Here is a 19412-nt window from a genome sequence, read left to right as displayed (position 1 = left end):
AAAAGCGCAATATTGTGAGGATTAAAGTTTTCTCTAGTGTAATCTATTCGATGTTATTCACGGATATTTAATCAAGGTGATAGCACCTACGCGACGGACAAGTGCTAGAGAATGCATTTCTATACTCTATGAATTGTAAAGTAATAGAAAGTGCTCGTTAAAGTATAAGCGTTACACGCGAATGTATTTTGAAGCTTTCTCGATGTGATCGGACAGTGATGGTGCAGCATTATTTTTACCACTCGTACTTGATTCAAGTGTAATTATAGATAAAAATGAGAAACGGTGACTGAGATGTTAAATGTTTGGAAATTAAAGACAGATCGATTTAAATACTCAATTTATACTTTATTGTTAACTGGTCAGTTAACATCTGTATGCTGAAATTACTGACCCGATAATCACGTGCGATCGAAACGTCAGTAGACGCGTAAACACGCTAAGAGTGCACGCGGTTAGCAGCATTGCTGTCATTTTACTCGGAGAAACGAGAGAATGCAAACACAACGCTGATGAGTCAGTCGGTCGTGCCTACCAGGTGCGCTTACATCCATAAACAGTTCTAATGATTCGACTATCAAGCTGCGTAATTTGATCCGCTGCTCCTATAAAGCGCCCGTTTGTTTTACAACTATCGTCCACTGTGCGGCGATAACATTGAACCGATATCCGGTGCACAGTTGTTAAGCATTCCAACAGGACGTGGTGTACTATGCATAAACATTAACGCGTTCCAAACCGGAGAAATTTCTGGATCAACGTAAATAAATTAAAAAAAAAACAAAAGAGAGACAATAAATCTACGTGATAATACTATAAATAAATTAAACGAGATACTTACGTGTTTGCAATTTGTTTGCAAAATGTGGAACACGTTGAGAGAATTTCTGGAACAGTTCCTGTTACCAGGATTGTTCCTAGTGATTTTATATTACTTCTTCACTTCGACCTTCGACTTTTGGGAGAACCGAGGCGTGCCATTTCGAAAACCGACCGTGCTCTTCGGCAATTTTGCACCCATGCTCCTGTTTCGGAAATCTCTACCGGAAGGCATTAACGAGATGTACGAATGGTTCAAAGACGAAAGATTTTTCGGGGCGTTTCGTGTCAGGACGCCGGTGCTGATCTTACGAGACCCGGACCTAATCAAGAACATTTGTGTCAAGAATTTCGCTTGCTTCTCGAACCGTGGTATACCGGTCAATTCTCAGGTAATTTTATCGCACGAATAAATTTAGTTAACCATATGTATCTCGAACCAGTTAACTATCTGTTCCTATTGCGAATAATAGTTATTCTCGTATCTTGAACTCTCGGCATAATTTTTGGGTTCTCCGGACCGTAATATTGTCCATGCTCCTTTCCCTGTGTATTGTCAAATTCTATTATTATTATTATTGTGCTAGGAAACACGTCTAATGTCTAAATTGCGAAATTACGGAAAATGAACGCGTAACTGTTTCTTAATAGGATCCATTGTCCGCTCATCTGTTCAACCTGGAAGGAAAGAAATGGAAGAGTCTCAGATCTAAGCTGACCCCGGCCTTTTCATCCGGCAAACTGAAGAGGATGTTTTATCTTCTGGCGGAGTGCAGCGAAGAGTTTCAGAAATTAATTGGCGCATCCTCGAAGTCTGATAGGCCGTTCGAGGTTCGCGAACTGGCGGCGAAATTTACAATAGACGTCATTGGTACCTGCGCGTTCGGCATACAAATAAATGCGCTCACCGATGAAGAATCCGAGTTTCACAGAGCAGCGACCAAACTCTCGAAGCCAAGTTATAAGGCTACGCTCTGGAGGATGCTTAGAACGGCCATGCCGAGATTGTACAAGCTTTTAGGCGTTCAGGTGATCGATCCTGGTGTAACGAAATTCTTCAAAGACGTCGTATCGCAGATGATCAGCCAACGAGAGGAAAATGGCATTAAGAGGCACGACTTTATGGACTTGTTGATCGAACTGAAAAACAGAGGCACGTTAGAAAGTGATTCAGGAAATGGGCAAATCTGTAACGACGAGGACGCAGAGACGACTGAAGAAATAGGTACGTTGTTTTACAAACGTATAAAAATCAATTACGCTTGAGAACAAGCGAGAAAAGCTGGGCAAAGTCGTGTCATGGCACCTATCGTCTAAAACATCCAATTTTATGTTTTATAATTAAAAAAAATATAGAGAAAATCGAATATTAACAATTTTTAACTCTACAGTTTTTTTTTATATTCAAAATAATATTATGGAAAACAACAAAATTAAACGATCGTTTAAATTTGTTATATTTTTCGAATATATATTTACCAAGAGTGCTTAATAAATAGGTACAAATTCTCAAGTCCTACAAGTTGAACTTCTTTAATAGCTTGTACTGGTTTTAAGCAACTCAATTATATTAATTGAAGAACATTACGCAATCGATAACTTTCTTCGATCAATATACGAGTTGTTCGTTGTATGATTGGAGCAATTACGATGCGTAGCCGTGAACAGTACAGTTCTGTTACAAATTAATCAAGATAAAATTGACAGTAAGTACTTCATTCGTAGCTACACCAAGATCTGCATGGCTGTAATGAAACCATGCGTAACGTTAATCAAACGTTCCATTAATTTCATACAAAGAATGTATTCTCGATTCGTACTTGAAACTTATACTTATCACTTGCTGGGTATTAATGTAATTTATCCACCTATGACTTATTCAAAAGTTATGTAAAAAAGTATTCTGTTCAAAATAATCCAATAATCTCGTACCTAAATTCACATGTATCAAATTCTGGGAAATGAATTGTAACGAATAGCGTAAATATTTTAAACCATTACACAGTAGAATATTCGTTCGAATCAACTTGTGTTAAAATAAAAATTTGTAAAGATCCTACCTATTACAGAAAAAAAACATTCGCCTCGGATTAAGGAGGACGCGGTACCATGACTAAGCAGAATGTTGACAGTGTTGAGTAATTTTTTCCATTCCTAGACCTTCCAAAAGCTGGCTAAAACGTTTGACTCAACACGGTTCTTTCTTCTTGCAATACATGTTTTTCCACTTTGCATTTAGTATCACAAGATCTTTAAAATGTACTTAGTTTATATACTATAAATAGCTTTCAAGATATTGGTTGCCTTATTTGGGTATATATATGTTTTCACAATTATCTTAAGCAGTGTATTTCTTACTTTGTCGGTCAAATGTCAATATTTTGCGTAAGTAGTAGGCATTCGTTTCATCAAACTGACAGTTGTTTGATTATGGAAATAAATATTTGTGTGTCGCGTGTAACCAAACGAAAAAAGATAAATCGATATATCTTTGGTCCCGTATCTTAACGATGACTAATTAAAAATGGCAAAATTATGATCGTTTTCCTGTCGAGGTTTCAGTGCTAACCATATATTAAAGTTTGCTCATTTGACGGACGAACGATAGAAAGAAAAGTCATCGTTAATAAGGATTCCTATTGAATGGATTTATCGCATAAGCATTGTTATTTATAGAACTGGACGAGAACAGTATTGCCGCTCAAGCGTTTGTATTTTTCGTCGCTGGTTATGAAACTTCCTCGAACACCATTGCGTTTTGTCTTCACGAACTAGCGCTGAATGCTGAAATTCAAGAAAAGACGAGACGCGATATTCACGACGCAATTAACAACAGAGGTGGCAAATTAAGTTATGATGCGGTCCAGGACATGAAATACCTTGATATGGTGATTGCAGGTAAAAATCAACGCATTTATTTACAAACTGTACCCATTGGAATTCTTCGTAGACGGATTAATATTATTTATTAACAAGTAATCGCCCTTTCTGGAAATGTAGGAGCAAGTAATTAGATACTCTAAAACATAAAGGAAAAATATAGCCGATTGTATACATAATTATATGAGATCTTATCGATATGATGTAAATAAAGAGCATGTAAAAAATTTTCCGAAATATTATAGTACAGAATTATTAAATTTCACAAAGAAAAACCAATAGTCAAAGGTGTTTGAAATATTGTTGCAATGTTTTCGAAATATTAAAAATAATAAACGTAGAGCAAAAGATTGCTGCATTATTTCAGAAATAATTCTTGAAATATTCCAATATTGCAAAACAATATTTTAAACGTGTTTCAGCGATATTGTGTTCCATATGAGAAATGACCTTGAGCTCTTGAAAATTGTGATCGTGGAAAAGAAATAACTTCTATCGTACTGTATGTTGTTTCGAATTAAATATTTTAGTCCCTTTCTATCGCCAAAAGCAACGAAGATGTTTTGGATTCTAAGGTCAGGTGACTTATCCTGTATATTTTCAGCCAAACCAGAGATTATCGGATCGATATTCGAAGAAAATTAGTTCATTTAAATTCGTTACAGAAACACTCCGGAAGTACCCACCGGCATCGCTGCTTTCCCGAAGATGCGAGTATCAATATCAAATACCAAATACAAAAGTCGAGTTACCAGCGGGTATACGGGTAATCATACCAATCTATGGGCTTCATCATGACCCGGACTATTATCCGAATCCGTCAACTTTCGATCCTGAAAGATTCACGGAAGAGAACAAACGAACGAGGCATCCGTACATATATCTTCCGTTTGGAGAGGGACCACGAAATTGCATAGGTAATTTCTTTACTACAATTAGATCTTAGAATGACTCGAGAATTATTAACATAGAGTAAAAGTAATAATAATGAATTTGCGATTAACAAAAAATAACGTAGTTTATTGAGACGTACTTACTAATTTTTAGAAACCAATTTGAGACAGTCTTTTTTCGTCAATAACAACTTATGACATATCACATTAAATAACGTCGTATCGATCAAACTGATATATTTAAAAACATATGTATATCTGCTTTTAGGAATGCGATTCGCGCTTTTACAAATAAAGGTAGGTATAATATCGTTTTTAAGAGATCATCGAGTGGAGATCTGCGAAAGGACTGTCACGTCGTTCAAGTTCAGTAGACGCAGTCTCGTAACTTCGAGCGAGAGTGGATTCTGGCTCAAGATAGTACAACTTTTAAAATAGAACATCATGATTGAGGTTTATTCCGTACTTGATATCGGTACGTCCAGTGGTTAATTTTCAATATTAACCGTTTATTGTATTTTTTTACTTATACACTGCACTGCAAAAATTAAATCGTTAGTGCCTTTACCTTTACTTTGCTTTGTCTTTTGAACAAAGCAAAGATTGTACTTTATTTTGGATCAGTAATTTACAAACTTTTTATAAGATTTGAGATTTGTAACATACTTTTATTACGTTTATCTTAACTGATTAAAAATTAAATTATTGTTATTGATTTTGATCGATTGAATGTTTTCCTCGTTAAATATAGAAACTTTTTTTTACAAAGATTCATCATTCCTTAATAATGCCTCAGCAGAATGGATAACCCATAACAAACAGCAGCATGTATGTATATAATTCATCTCAACGAGAGTCGTATCCCGCGCGTCGTCTTAAGGGTTCAACGAATGTACTTCTATTATTTTTACTTTGTGAAAATAAATTACAAATATTATTATATAAATGAAACATTTATATTTTTTTAAACATTTTATATGTTCTATACCAAGAATTATTATAATGTATTCAATGAAATAAACATTGTACAAATAATGTATGTAGTACAAACTATTTATTTTACTACAATTATTGATAATTCGGTGATTTACACTCTTCAAAGTAGCAAATAAACTTGTAATATCTAGGTTTAATATTACTTGTTTACTTTATTCATACCTCATTTATAGAAACCAAAGAATAATATTTTATAAAGATGTTATGTAATACAGTTTTAATCAGTACTTATACATTTTTACAGAACTCATGTATTTGTTTGTTTTTTTTCTTCTTAAGATATACATAGCCAATTGTCTGCAAAACCTTTATTAACAATAATAAGTAGAGCTTTGAACAGATTACATTATGCATTAATTTTCTATTATTTATTTACCGTATTCTTTCTCTGACGAATATTAATAAAAAGTAGATTATTTAATGAGTAAGAATAATATGGTGGACTGTTTACAAAAATCGAAAAAAATTTCTACTGCTACATACTGAAGATTGAAAACTGATTATTTTAATCGATATCTATCTGTTATCAAATTATTGTAAATGATTAAAAATTGTGTATACCGTTACGATAAACATCCGGTAGACGCCTGTCACTTCGCGCTGTTAACACAAAAATGGTATCCCTAACTGTAAGCGTTCCTACGCATTGCATGTATTAAATCAACTCTACTCAAATAAGGCTCGATGTTCATATTGAATAGATTAACCAGCTGATCAAACGGCACATTGAATAGAGCGTAATATTCCGAAATGTGTATCATCGGTACTTATAATTGCATCTACACATCTACATTACATTCAATTTTTCATTACACTGTATCATTATATCGATTACAAGCTCACAGCCAAGGTATGAGGCATTTGTGACTCTGTGCAACTCTGTGCTTCTGGTTGTGTGCATTGTCTGTGGTGGAAGCAGCTTCAAGTCAGTGCACTCTATATACGAATCATAGAATAATTTATATGTAGGTATTCACTACGTATACGCACGCACGGTAAGGTCGTTATGCACAACGGCCAATAAAAAGATTGAAAATGTTATTTCCTTGATTAGGTGACAGTGCTTTTTTGTAAACTGTATCATCTTTCTACTTGGAAATTTTCTCCAACATTTGACAGTGAAACATCCCACTGAAAATAATGCTACGGTGAGCCGTAATTCTGTTTACGTAAACGTATAACACTTCCGTCTCTTTAAATTGATAACGCGAGTCTTTAAACAGTACATTTATAGATATTTTATCTTTAAACAAATGTCGTGATTTGCATCAGTCGTAGTCGTAATTCCTTCGATCAAATATTTTTTCCATTCACTTACAGCAACTATAATTTTCAAGATTTATCAATAATGTATAAATAACGTCTGCGAATTAATATTTATTATAACTATAGGGAATACTACTTGTAGATTTATTTTATCATTATATAATTCTTGTCCCCCAATTTTGATAACTGCACAGATTAAGTATTTTTAGGTTAGAATAATAATATATATACATAAGCAAGTACTGTATTATTCTTTCTTCTATTATATTTCTCTGCCATGACACTTACAAATATTTTTTTTATTATTTCCAATCGTATGTAAATCTTGAATGCTCGTTCATATTTATACCTGAATACTTTTTCTGTGCTAATCAGTTTCTAATTTAATTATAGATGTCACACTACAATAGAAACACAGGTGCTCAAAGATCTGTGGTGATTGATTATGAACGTCAATTTCAAGAAGATTTGGAATGCGCACAAGCATTGAGTTTGGAAACTCTTGCATTAGAAAAATTTAAATTACAAAAGCAACGTTCAGAATTTGATAATGTTCAACAACCGTGTGTTTCACAAAATGATGTACACAGAGGAAATAATATTGTAGATAGCAGTGGATCAGAAACAGACACTACACAGCAAGTTGAAAAGTAAATGATATTCTCTAAACATTTGTATTATTATACTGTTAATTTTTTATTTAATTTTATCTACAGGTAACTGGCGATATAAGCAAAAAGGGGGTGATTCTACATGAAAATATAAGTCTAAAATATAGAATAAAAATTTTTCGTGCGAGGCTTTGTTTTCGAGAAAATCGGCTTTGAATTTTCGCCGCGTACGCGTGCACTTGATCATGTCTTGTTACAACAGATCTCGCCGTAGATCATTGTCTCGATTGAAGTTTATGTTGATAAACACTTCCAGTGTTACGGAATTGTTTTTTGTAGCTATCAGCTTACGATCTTACCTTTACCGCTAAACACTATGTTGAGACCCAACACAGGTAAACAGAGAAGGGTCGCAGCGATCGTCTCTGCAATAACAAACTTTATGATTACTCCAACATCCTATTTCATTACGTGTTTCTAATTTTCCGTTACGATAAAAACAAACTTAAACTGCAATAGTACCCGTCGAGTCAATCTATAGCGAGATCCGTTATAACGAGATATGGTTAAGTGCATACATACCCGGCGAAAATTTAAAGTTGAATTTCTCGAAAACAAAGCCTCACATGAAAAATTGTTATTCTATATTTTAGACTTATTTTCTCATGTAGAGTCACCTCCTTTTCGCTTGTACTACTAGTTACTGAATACCCTGTATTATCATTGTACAAAATAACTAATATAAATGAAGTCCTCTCATAATGTTTAGCGAATATTCTAAAAAAACAAAAGTATAGATTTCAGTGTAGAAGTCGACCAAGGCCTGGAACTTTTAATACCAATCAATCTAAAAATACTGTGATATTAGCACCACCACCAGTTCCATCTAGGAGAAATTCTACATCAGCTACAACAAGTCAAGAACAATCTATCGATTTAATCAATTTTACAAGCCCAGTAAAACAAGATAATTTGGCCGATTATTGTTCACCCTCGCCTCCGACGTCGTAAGATTTTAGTTTATATATTTTTAAAACGAGTATTTCCCATTTGAATAGGCAGTGAAGATATTGTTCTTGTTACGCAATAGAAAACCGTCGGTAGAGCCAAAATGGGAAACTCATCCCTCGCTATTAAAAAAGCAGACAAGAATATCGCGCAGTAGTAGCTCTGCAAGTTATCATTCTCGAGATTTTCGATATCACTCGCTCTCTCCTGGTCCTGGATCTTCCACTGCACCCTGTACACCTGGGACTCCAAAAATTAGTCCTATCATGTCAAGATCCAGTAGTATTAACAGTAATGTACCTGATTCAACACCACAAGTGAGCAACACATGTTACTGTATTTTTAATAATGTTGAATTCCATTTAAAATTCTATATAATTTTCTTTATTTGATTAATAATTTTATAGATAAATTTTATTTTATTACAGCCTGCATGGAATTTTTGTGATTTAAAAAATTATTTTCTTATGCAGGTATTTTATGTTGTAGATGTTTTAATATGAATATCAGTTGAAATTTATTAATTTCTAGTCTTTTAATATCTTTTATGCCGGGACCACACTGAAGAGAACAGTTCGTGAGTAGCGCGGCAGCAGCTCATAAAGTGCTCGCAGATAGTTTGCGTTAACGGAAACAACCGCGTGTTCACATTGGAGCTCGCGAACAGTCCCTTTGATGTACCGCTTCCCAGTATCAGCACAGCAAACACTGTTCGCTGAGGAGCTCGCTGCTCGCTGTTCGTTGTTCGCGACCAGCAGTGTGGTCCCGACATTATTCGTTACCAAAGTTTTCCACCTTATTCAGTACGTAGTAGTTTCTTTGAGAATAAAAAGATAAGAAAATAATTTTATTTGTAGATACCTCCATTACCTATGAATTACAGACCAAGTATTACTCCTTCTGTATGTGGTGTTCAAAAGCCTACATTCGGTGCGGACGATGAGCAGCTAAGTGTATTAAAAGTAATAGAGAAAAAGCCAAATAATAATCTTATAGATTTGAGTTCTTTCGATCATATAGAGGATAAAACAAATGTTCGAGTTAGTGTATTGGAAGCATTTGATCCGTTACTTGTTAAGACTGAAGATCACGTTGATATCGCACAAGGACAAAAAGACGGTAATGTTACATTATAAATGTACATTTAAATAAAATTAGAATAACATAATTAGATAAGTATTTATCGGAATACTGTCGTTCATCTTATAGTAATATGTTATGTTTAAACAGAGGCACAATCACAAATTAGTGGATCAGTGTATGACCCGTTTGATCCATTTGATTACATGTACAGCACAAATGAAAGCGTTAATTCAGATCCAGTGTACGTTGCTGTCGAAAAATCTGCTAAATCTCCAGCTGTATCTCCAGCTGCACCGCCGCCGCTACCTCCTCGAAATTCATCTGCTTGGAACACCATTGAGAGAAGAAGAACTTCGTTAGATAGACGAGTAAATACTACAAAAATTTAAATATAAAAATGAACTAGTAGTAACTTTAATTTTAATAACTTGAATTTTTACAGCAGAAACGGCAAACACGCTTGTATGAAAATGTAACAGTGAGAAAAACTAGACCGTCACTTTATGATTGCGATTTAAAAGCTTTTCATGAGATGATGAAGTCAGTGCGAAGTTAGTAAACATATAAAATTTAATTTACTGTATTTATAACATTTACACTTCGTATTAATGCGCGTAACACCCACAGGTGATTTTCCATTTAACGATCCTAGTACAAATATTGGACATGTAATCAGTCCAATGATGGAAAACTTATATCCTGATGGCACAAGTATAAAATTGGTTGTACATCCACAGTTAATTGATTCTGATGAAAATACTCCGTCCATTTCATTTACTTGTGACGGTAAAATTTTATATACTTATAAACTGTCTTAAATAATTTCCAGGAGTTTAATGTATATAAATATTTGTTTTCAGTAAATTGTAGTGTCGAACATGTCATTCTTAATGTTGCTTGTTCTTTAGAAGATGAAGATACAGTGAATATAGAAAAATATTGTTTGAGAGTGTGGGGGTTGGCAGAGTATTTTGTACCTAATACAACTTTAGCGCAATACGAATATATACATCAATGTATTAAATTAGAAAAAGACATTGAATTAGCTATTCAGACTAAAGCACAAATAAAGCGATGTATAGCTCGAACGGTAAGTATTTTTAATACTATTATAATTGACAGTTGTAGTAGTGCCCACTTAAGTGTCCACGCTCGGGACCGGCCGCGGTCGTTTAAGTGGGCATAGTTACTTCTCAGAATTCAACGGAGATAAGGAAAGAGGATAAGTGCGAGTGAGATACAATAGCTGGCACTTAAAGATCCCGTATCTTCGATGCACATCTTGCTACCTACCCGACGCGGTGGCTCTCTTAGTTCGGACAGCCCTGAGCGCACGGAAGACGAGCGCCGTGATTCGTCAGTGTTTTTCGTTAATAATTCAAAAACGAAGCCCCATCCGACATTTTTGCAAAGGAAATTGTTGTTCAGAATCGTCTCAGCTACCCTACATTTCCGATTCTTATACCATTTATGGGACACCCTGTATATACAATATATCGATAACGAGTGGCGTCAAGTTACACTCGATACGCTCGATATCGAAGCTGCTTGGCTTCCAAGAATTGGTGGGGATAATCGAGGACATTTAAGTGGGCAAAAGTGTGGTCAATTAAGTGGGCACTACTGTACTTGTATCACGTACCTAACTTTCTTTATAGCTTCAAGATGATAATCGGGATCAGTGCCTGAAATTAGAAGATATTCTTCCAAACGAACCTGAGCAACCTATTTCTTACGACACCCTAATTATTTTGTTAGGTATGAAATTGGTGAATTTTTATTTGAACATTATTGTATAGAAATGTATAAAATATTAATGAAATAATTCTACATATTTTTATCAAAATTACAGAGACTGTAGAGAAAGAAATGGAACGCGTGGAAACTGCTGCTATACAATTGGCAACTACTAATCATAGTTCTACTCTCTTACCGCAACTGCAACCACGTGGTGTTGTTCAAGCGATAAAAGCAGTCTGTGCTTTAATGGGAAATATAGAAACATTTGAAATTACAGAAGCTGTTGATAATTTTGTAAATGCATGTTGTCAATTTTTACCCCAAGTTCATACAACAAATATAGAGTGCAAGAAACCTGAAATTCTGCATGAAGATGGCGACTATTCTGTTGTGACGTTACGAACAAAATTCCCGGATGTAATTGCTTCTCATTGTCGCAAAATACGTGATGCGATTCAGGATCTTGTAGAAACATATTGTCATGCTTTTACAGTTGATTTTGAATTGAATAGCAGGGGAGAATTTCCAACAAGTAAGAAAAACATTAGGTATTCCAAAATATTATTCTGTTGAATGATAAATTACAAAGAAAAAAGTCTGATTTGTTGTACTGTATTTTTATATAACAGATACATTAATATCGTCCGATGTATTGGATACTGTATTAGTTCGCGTTGGAGCATTACATAGATTACCAGGATCATGGAAACACGATGATTACATTATTGCAGCTCAAATATTCCATGGAACCAGACCTGTTGGGAATCCAGTTTTATCAGAACCTATGGCTGTCAATTCAAATTTTTATCCTAGAATTTTATTTAATTCATGGTAATGATTTTAAACTTGACTAATTGAAAATTATATTTCGTTCGTCAAATGTAAATTATAATGTTAATGTAAAAGGTTGGAATTTCATGGGATAAGTGTGTGTCAAGTACCAAGGGAAGCTAGATTAGTGTTGGTTTTGTATGGCCGCACATTACAACCTACCGAACATGAATTTAATTCGTCTGAAGAAAATACTATGCACAAAGAAGAGTTAGGTTGGGGAGCTATACAGTTCTTTGATAGCGAAGGGTAATTAATTTTATATATAATAAATTTATATTACTTCTTTAGTCATATAATACTTTTTTTCTATCACAGTGTTATGAGTCAAGGAAGTTTCTTCCTATCCCTTTTGCCAGCAATTGCTGACAAAAGGCTAGGTCCAGCTCCAGCACTTGGATATCATCCCCATGGGGATACATATCCCATTATTGGGTTAGAATTACCTGATTATGGAGGGAAGGTATTGTTCCCCACAGAATTAAGAGATTTCGATGTTGAATCTCTTGACTTTAATTCATTAGATCAGAATACGCAACAATTATTAATAGACATCACGCAACAACATACATTTACAAGGTATGTATTTCTTAATTAACAGTCATTTGTTCCAAATTGTTGATATGTATTTCTCGTATCGGTAGACCGCTTATCGAAGAAAGAGAAATTTTATGGGAAAAACGTCATTATTTACACGACAGACCCGAAGCATTGCCTAAAGTGCTTTTAGCCGCACATAGTTGGGATTGGGCATGCTTGCCTGATCTTCATGCATCCCTTAGAGTTTGGAGTCCTTTACCTCCGGTTCAAGCTTTACAATTATTATTACCTTGGTAATTAAATGTTTAAAATCTTTACGTACGTGTTAATAACTTCAATAATTCTAGATATTTTGTAGTTTTCCGGATATGAAAGTTAGAGAAATGGCGGTTGTATGGATTCGAGAACTGAGTAATGATGAACTTGTAGATTATTTGCCGCAATTATTGCAAGCGTTGAAACATGAGACATACGAATCGTCTCCTCTTACGAGATTTTTATTGGAACGAGCATTACTTTCACCACGCGTGGCTCATCATATTTATTGGTTGTTGACGCAAGCGTTACCGGGACAAAGTCCTCAGGTATACGTCAATACGATATATAAATAATGTTATTGAATCTAAATTTTTGGTTTATCGATTATTTTTCATATGTTTGTCTCTCAGAATTCTGCTGAAATTACACCAGAAGATGATAAAAATATTAGTTATGCGCGTTACCATAGAAGGTTACAATTGATGTTGCGTGCGTTACTTGCTGTTATTGGTGATGCATTAAGGAATAGCTTTCTCACACAGCAATTACTTGTTAAAGTATAATACAATTTTATTATATTGTATTACTTTATTGATCCGCTAATAGTAATGATATACTTAATTTTCATATAGAATTTATACGAAGTAGCAGAAAATATTAAACTGACAAAAGATTCGTTACGGATGGATGCACTTAAAGTTGGTTTGCAAAATATAAACTGTCAGTTAATGGAAGATGATGGTACATGCTTACCGTTATCTCCTAGTAAACAAGTATTTGGTATAAATGTGCAAACTTGTTCGTATTTTCCATCATTTACTCTTCCATTAAAAATCAATTTCATTAGTAGTGATGATGTAATTTGCCCTGCGATTTTTAAGGTGTGTTTAATAGACAAGTATCTGTTGCACAGTCCATTACAATTTTTTATTTTATACAAAAATAATGTTGAAGGTTGGAGATGATTTGCAACAAGATATGTTAACTCTTCAAATGGTTCGTATCATGGACAAATTGTGGTTAAAAGAAGGTCTTGATCTTAAAATGGTAACATTTGCCTGTGTGCCTACTGGCCATAAACGTGGAATGTTAGAAATGGTTACAAATGCAGAAACGTTACGAAAAATTCAAGTTGAATTCGGTCTAACTGGTTCATTCAAAGATCGACCAATTGCCGAGTGGTTGGCAAAGCATAATCCTTCGGAATTGGAATATGAAAGAGCAGTCGAAAACTTTACCGCGTCTTGTGCGGGCTATAGCGTTGCTACTTATATTTTAGGGATTTGTGATAGACATAATGACAATATTATGTTAAAAACGTCAGGTCATCTGTTCCATATTGACTTTGGAAAATTCTTAGGCGATGCACAAATGTTTGGAAATTTTAAAAGGTAAAAATACTGAATTTTCGCATATTGTATGTGTATGATCGAAAGCGATTATACATATTACTTTTTCTTTTAAATTAGGGATAGAACACCGTTTGTGTTAACATCTGATATGGCATATGTTATAAATGGTGGTGATAAACCTTCGGCCAAATTTCATCATTTTGTAGATTTATGTTGTCAAGCGTTTAATGTAGTGCGAAAACATGGGAACCTTATTCTTCATCTTTTTGGATTGGTACGTCTATTTTAAATTATATTGCTAACGTAGAAAATATTATATTATTATAGAATAATATCAGAATTTTCATTATATTATTATTATTATAATTAAATTGCATATTTACTCGATGTGAACAAAATTTTCCCTTTCGATTATTTTATTAAATACAAAGAAGTTAATTTTTAATTTGGTAATATGATAATTTGAGCCGCTATTCTCTTATGAAAACAACGAAACCGCAACGGAAGGACTTATCCATACGCTTTATCAAAAAGTGGCCCGTTATCACGCTAAACTGTATGCGATGTATTGTTAATTAGTGTTTATCGTTGGGGCTCTCGTAATATCATAATGTGCAGCAGTCAGAATCACTTAAGAGAAGAGTTAACCACGTTCGAAAACTAATATGCTAACAACGACTACAATAATGGATATAATACGTTAATGTGCGATCTGAAATTTACTGTTTAACAGAATCGATTGAGTCGGAAAATACAAAAAAAGAAAGTAGAAAAAAGAGAAAACATAAAGATGCATAATTTACTATCACAAAAAAATAATATATCCGACTTATATAAACTGAAAATTATAGAACAAAAGCTTACCGATATTGAGATAAAAGAATTAGTGAACAAATCTAATATGAATAACTATACAAATTCGCAGATGACTTCGTCTGGTATTCCTGGCGTGACTGTGGATGCAGTTAGTTATGTGCAAAAAGCTCTTCTTCCTGAACAAACAAATCCTGAAGCAGCTGCTACATTTGCCCGAATGATAGAAAGTTCACTAAAAAGTTGGTTTACGCAATTCAATTTTTTCTTACATAATTTAGCACAACTACGATTTTCGGGCGATCATAATGATGGAACATTATTGTCTTTTATTCCACGTACATATACGTAAGTTTACTATAGCATTTCGTAAAATTGTCTATAAAATTAAAAGTAAGTGTATTTTTTAATTGTTGCAGAATGCAACAAGAAGGTCAATTGACAAGTGTTCAAGTACATGGATATCAAAAACGATATGACCCTGAAAAGTATTACATGTATATTTTGCGTATACAACGAAAAGGCCATGCAGACCCCACATATTTATTCCGATCATATAAAGAATTTTGTGAATTTTATCAAAAATTGTGCATTCACTTTCCACTTGCAAAAGTTGCCAGGTAAGAAATATAAATTTATTTCAGTTTCATTTCTAATACTGTTTGTTGTATCTTTTATACATTTAAAACAAAATGTGGATTCATTTTTCTGTTGTAAAAGTTATTAGCAAGTAAAGTATAATTTCTTACGAATTTCATATTATGATACTAATTTTATTTATATTGACATTATCTGCATTAATAATATAATATTTCAATTATCATTTAATTCATTTTAATTAATTGGCATTTTATATCACATGTTTTATCATAAAAATCGTATGTGGTCATTCAATTTTTCCATTATTTATGTATGAATATCTTTATCGTTAACAGTTTTTTAATTTTTGTATAAATTCACTGAAGTTATGGTTATATATCTATTGGTTTCACTGTCTTCTACTTTTTCATTATTAAGGCGAAGTATTTAATTGTTTAAAGTCAGTGTTATTCGGCTTGTTTAAATTATCATTTGTACTCTTCTGTAATGTGGGTACAATAAATTCGGTTTGTGATATTTTTCGATAAAATTCTGGTGTAGAAGATAATTTAGATGATTTTTGTTGCATTGATATTCGAGCACGAAACCAACCCAGACCCATGTCTAATTTAAAGTCTTTATCTGAAACTAATACGAAATTTAATGTTACATATTTATTGTTTATACTATAAAATATAATATTCGGACATACCTGAAGAAATAATATCTTTCTTAAAGGAATGCACCTAACACGGTTCGGATGCACAAACAATGTTATAAACAGTTGCAACAATGATAAGCATATTGAGAATATGAAAATACGTTGATAAATTTGTTTTTAATTGAAAAGTATTTCGTATCTTGGTATCAAGAATTAGCTGTGTGTTATCTTTTCTTATACTATCTAATCAGACCAAAATTTTGATACATCGAAAACTCGTTTTGAAATAAATTCTAGGAAATAAATGACATTATTACTTTTGTTTTTAATGTTTTCTAAGGAATTGATACATTTTTTAAATTTTGTAAATAGACGAGATACAAATAGGCATAATTAAATTTATATAAATAGCAATATATTTTATGTAGCTTACCAAGTGGTATGAGTGTTGGAAGGTCTAATATAAAACAAGTTGCTGATAAACGTCGCGCAGACATCGAAAAATTCCTTGTAAGCTTATTCAAAATGACTCCAGAAATTTCACAAAGTGACTTAGTATATACTTTCTTTCATCCTTTATTACGTGATCAACAAAACGCTGATATTCATTTACGTAAAGTAAAAGGTATAGTAAAACTTACGAAATGTATTTATATACCGTTTAAAGATACTGTAAATATATTTTTACTTCTTTTTTTCAAATAGTTGGCAACTGGTGGGCTGAAAAGATAGTCAGGGATAATGTACAAAGTGGGCAAATTAAAATGTCTCTTCACTATACTCGTGGAGCATTTTATGTAATGATTCATCATGCAAGGGGTTTGCCTAAAGTAGCTAATGGGCAAGAACCAAATACATACGTAAAAGTTTATCTTAAACCTGATCCAACAAAGAAAACGAAACGGAAAACAAAAGTTGTGAAAAAGAATTGTCATCCTTCGTTCATGGAAATGGTACGAAATTTACATAAATTAATTAGTTCCTTATATTTCGTTCTTATTAAAAAAAGACATGTTCAATATATAATATATTTCTCCACTGCAGTTGGAATATAGAATGTCTTTAGATGTTATTAAAGAAAGAATTCTAGAAGCTACAATATGGAACCATGATACTTTACAAGAAAATGAATTTCTTGGTGGAATACGTTTACCACTCGGACGGCTTAACTTGACAACTGAAACAATTGAGTGGTTTTCGCTAGGAAGTATCCGATGAAGGAGTATTCATAAATTTAAGATGTTCGTTAACACTTCACGGAAGTTAGATCTATAAAAATGGAAACTTGGATTTTTTCGCACAATATTAATGATAGCATTTCTATAGTATGCACATAATAGTGCAATAAAATAAGTCGTGTCTATAAATGAACAACATTGACACATGCTTTCACATTCAGTAAACACGCTTCGTAAAACAAGTTAATTAATGTCGTAAAGTCTATTATAAAACTATATTTAACTGATGTTATAATAAGAAAGGAGGTATATTTCATAAAGTTATTCTGCCTTTTGCAAAAACTGCCAAAATATTAGAAACAAATTTCTCATAAGAAGATGTTTCATTATAAAAGTGAGTGTGAACTTCTTCAGATCATAATTTACAAATATTTGGCAACAAGTGTCAGTAAGTATAAAATAATTTGGATTCGTAATGCTAATTCTATTAGTCAAATTATATAAAAATATTTATTTATCTTATTTTTAATTTTAACTAATCTATCGATTGTAAATATATTCAAAGTACGCTACACTATTTAATTGTAGCAGATCGAATACAATGTTTCCTACATAGGTATGAGTTTGACAATATAGACTTATACACTATATATATATATATATATATACATATATACATATATATATAAATTATAAATTTTATTCAGATATAAGTTATTTGCCTATAAAATAAGTATATCAGGTGACAAGAGGACATTTTTTACTTTCATATGGAAATTTGAAATTATATATAAGAATAATCAAAATAACTTGCTACATACAGTAATAAGATCTATACATATACATGTAGAAAGGAACTACGAGTCAGTGTGTATTATGAAATTTTTATTTGTATGCAAGAGAGGGGAATGAAATTATGTAAATATGCTTTTAAATTTACCAATAATTTCGTAATCATTTTATATATCTATTGTGAATATTTAAATACTTTATCATTGAGCAGGAGTAAATTTACTGTAACGAAAATAAAGGTTTAATGTAATACATTATCGACAGGTGATTATTAGATATTGATTTAATTAACAAGTACCTTATCATAATATTTTTGTAGCATCTTTACTACACAAAGTTTATATTTTTTTATATATCTGCATTGTAAGGTGAACAGTTTCATGTTTTGCACAGAAGTAATGATATAAAATAATATATATGATCTAATCTCCTGTTGTTAATGTATTAACATCATTAATTTTAACCTTAATTTTTGTTATAAACATTTCTCAAATGCAGTGAAATTATTTAATAATACAAACTTGCGTTTTGTGTTTTTAATTGGATGAAATTTGATATCATAGCTATAAAGAAATATTGTATTTCTAAGTGTACAAGCCTTTTGCTTCTACATTAATATCATAAAATAATCATGAATTATAATGCTACTGCACGAGCTTTCTATATTCTTTCGGTTGCAATATAAGATTATAATACTAATTTTATTAATTTATTTATAGATTATCTTGGATTATATCCAAGAAAATAATCATTTGTGATTCTTCAATTTTATCGTACAGAAATATATGTAACAAAATGTCGTGATAATTTTACCGCATTTCGATAGGGTTTTTTTGTGTTAAATGCTGAATATACTCTATGTACAAACAATTTTGTACAAAAAGTTGTATCGTTTTGAAGATGTATATCACTTTACAATTTGTACCGTGACATTAAAAAGCTGCATAATAAATTGTGTTTTAGCATGTTTCATATTGTACTCTTATGTTGGTTGTTTCGTAAAATTGATTTTTCCGGATCAACTACACGGCCGATCACATGTTTCGTTCAATGAAACAGCGGTGACCCGACACGGGTTCCCCAATTCTCCTCATTTCATTCAGAACCATTTT

General features: G+C 32.7%; 2 protein-coding genes across 7 annotated transcripts; both read left to right on the top strand.

The window, feature by feature from the left end:
* Positions 1-743: 743 nt before the first annotated feature.
* On the top strand, positions 744-5561 carry LOC143343325 (putative cytochrome P450 6a13). Of its 3 annotated transcripts, XM_076768115.1 has the most exons (6): positions 744-1211; positions 1471-2044; positions 3496-3717; positions 4365-4616; positions 4861-5067; positions 5362-5557. In XM_076768115.1, the coding sequence occupies exons 1-5, from the start codon at positions 864-866 to the stop codon at positions 5028-5030; spliced, it is 1566 nt and encodes a 521-aa protein (XP_076624230.1). In that variant the 5' UTR covers positions 744-863; the 3' UTR covers positions 5031-5067; positions 5362-5557. The 3 variants fall into 3 exon arrangements, 2 of the variants coding, with proteins under 2 accessions (XP_076624230.1, XP_076624229.1); XR_013079949.1 differs by lacking the exons at positions 4861-5067; positions 5362-5557 and adding an exon at positions 4122-4274 and having other exon boundaries at positions 4365-4475; XM_076768114.1 differs by having other exon boundaries at positions 4861-5561.
* A 603-nt stretch (positions 5562-6164) lies between these two features.
* Positions 6165-19252, top strand: Pi3k68d (phosphatidylinositol-4-phosphate 3-kinase catalytic subunit Pi3K68D). 4 transcript variants are annotated; one of them, XM_076769553.1, is made up of 26 exons: positions 6165-6736; positions 7248-7504; positions 8263-8472; positions 8556-8790; positions 8902-8946; positions 9331-9592; positions 9704-9924; positions 9999-10107; positions 10184-10342; positions 10417-10646; positions 11215-11314; positions 11409-11828; positions 11926-12127; positions 12203-12376; positions 12446-12706; positions 12772-12960; positions 13026-13251; positions 13336-13482; positions 13558-13806; positions 13880-14316; positions 14395-14551; positions 15203-15438; positions 15510-15710; positions 16759-16955; positions 17036-17283; positions 17375-19252. In XM_076769553.1, exons 2-26 carry the CDS (start codon positions 7248-7250, stop codon positions 17546-17548), a joined length of 5346 nt encoding a protein of 1781 aa, XP_076625668.1. In that variant the 5' UTR covers positions 6165-6736; the 3' UTR covers positions 17549-19252. The 4 variants fall into 4 exon arrangements, with proteins under 4 accessions (XP_076625668.1, XP_076625670.1, XP_076625669.1 ...); XM_076769555.1 differs by lacking the exon at positions 8902-8946 and having other exon boundaries at positions 10002-10107; XM_076769554.1 differs by lacking the exon at positions 8902-8946.
* Positions 19253-19412: the final 160 nt, after the last annotated feature.

The sequence above is a fragment of the Colletes latitarsis genome, chromosome 7, assembly GCF_051014445.1.
Source record: "Colletes latitarsis isolate SP2378_abdomen chromosome 7, iyColLati1, whole genome shotgun sequence".
NCBI classification, from domain to species: Eukaryota; Metazoa; Arthropoda; class Insecta; order Hymenoptera; family Colletidae; genus Colletes; species Colletes latitarsis.
The sequence above is the reverse complement of the archived record's forward strand: the minus strand, read 5'-3'. Positions and strand labels throughout refer to the sequence as shown.

Bases quoted from the DNA above. Each gene is read 5' to 3' on its own strand.
- Pi3k68d (XM_076769553.1), top strand. From the start codon at position 7,248: ATGTCACACTACAATAGAAACACAGGTGCTCAAAGATCTGTGGTGATT. The intron at 12,377-12,445 runs GTAATTAATTTT...TTTCTATCACAG, and splicing joins CAGTTCTTTGATAGCGAAGG to TGTTATGAGTCAAGGAAGTT. The intron at 15,711-16,758 runs GTAAGAAATATA...TATTTTATGTAG, and splicing joins CCACTTGCAAAAGTTGCCAG to CTTACCAAGTGGTATGAGTG.
- LOC143343325 (XM_076768114.1), top strand. From the start codon at position 864: ATGTGGAACACGTTGAGAGAATTTCTGGAACAGTTCCTGTTACCAGGA. The intron at 1,212-1,470 runs GTAATTTTATCG...GTTTCTTAATAG, and splicing joins GTATACCGGTCAATTCTCAG to GATCCATTGTCCGCTCATCT. The intron at 2,045-3,495 runs GTACGTTGTTTT...TGTTATTTATAG, and splicing joins AGAGACGACTGAAGAAATAG to AACTGGACGAGAACAGTATT.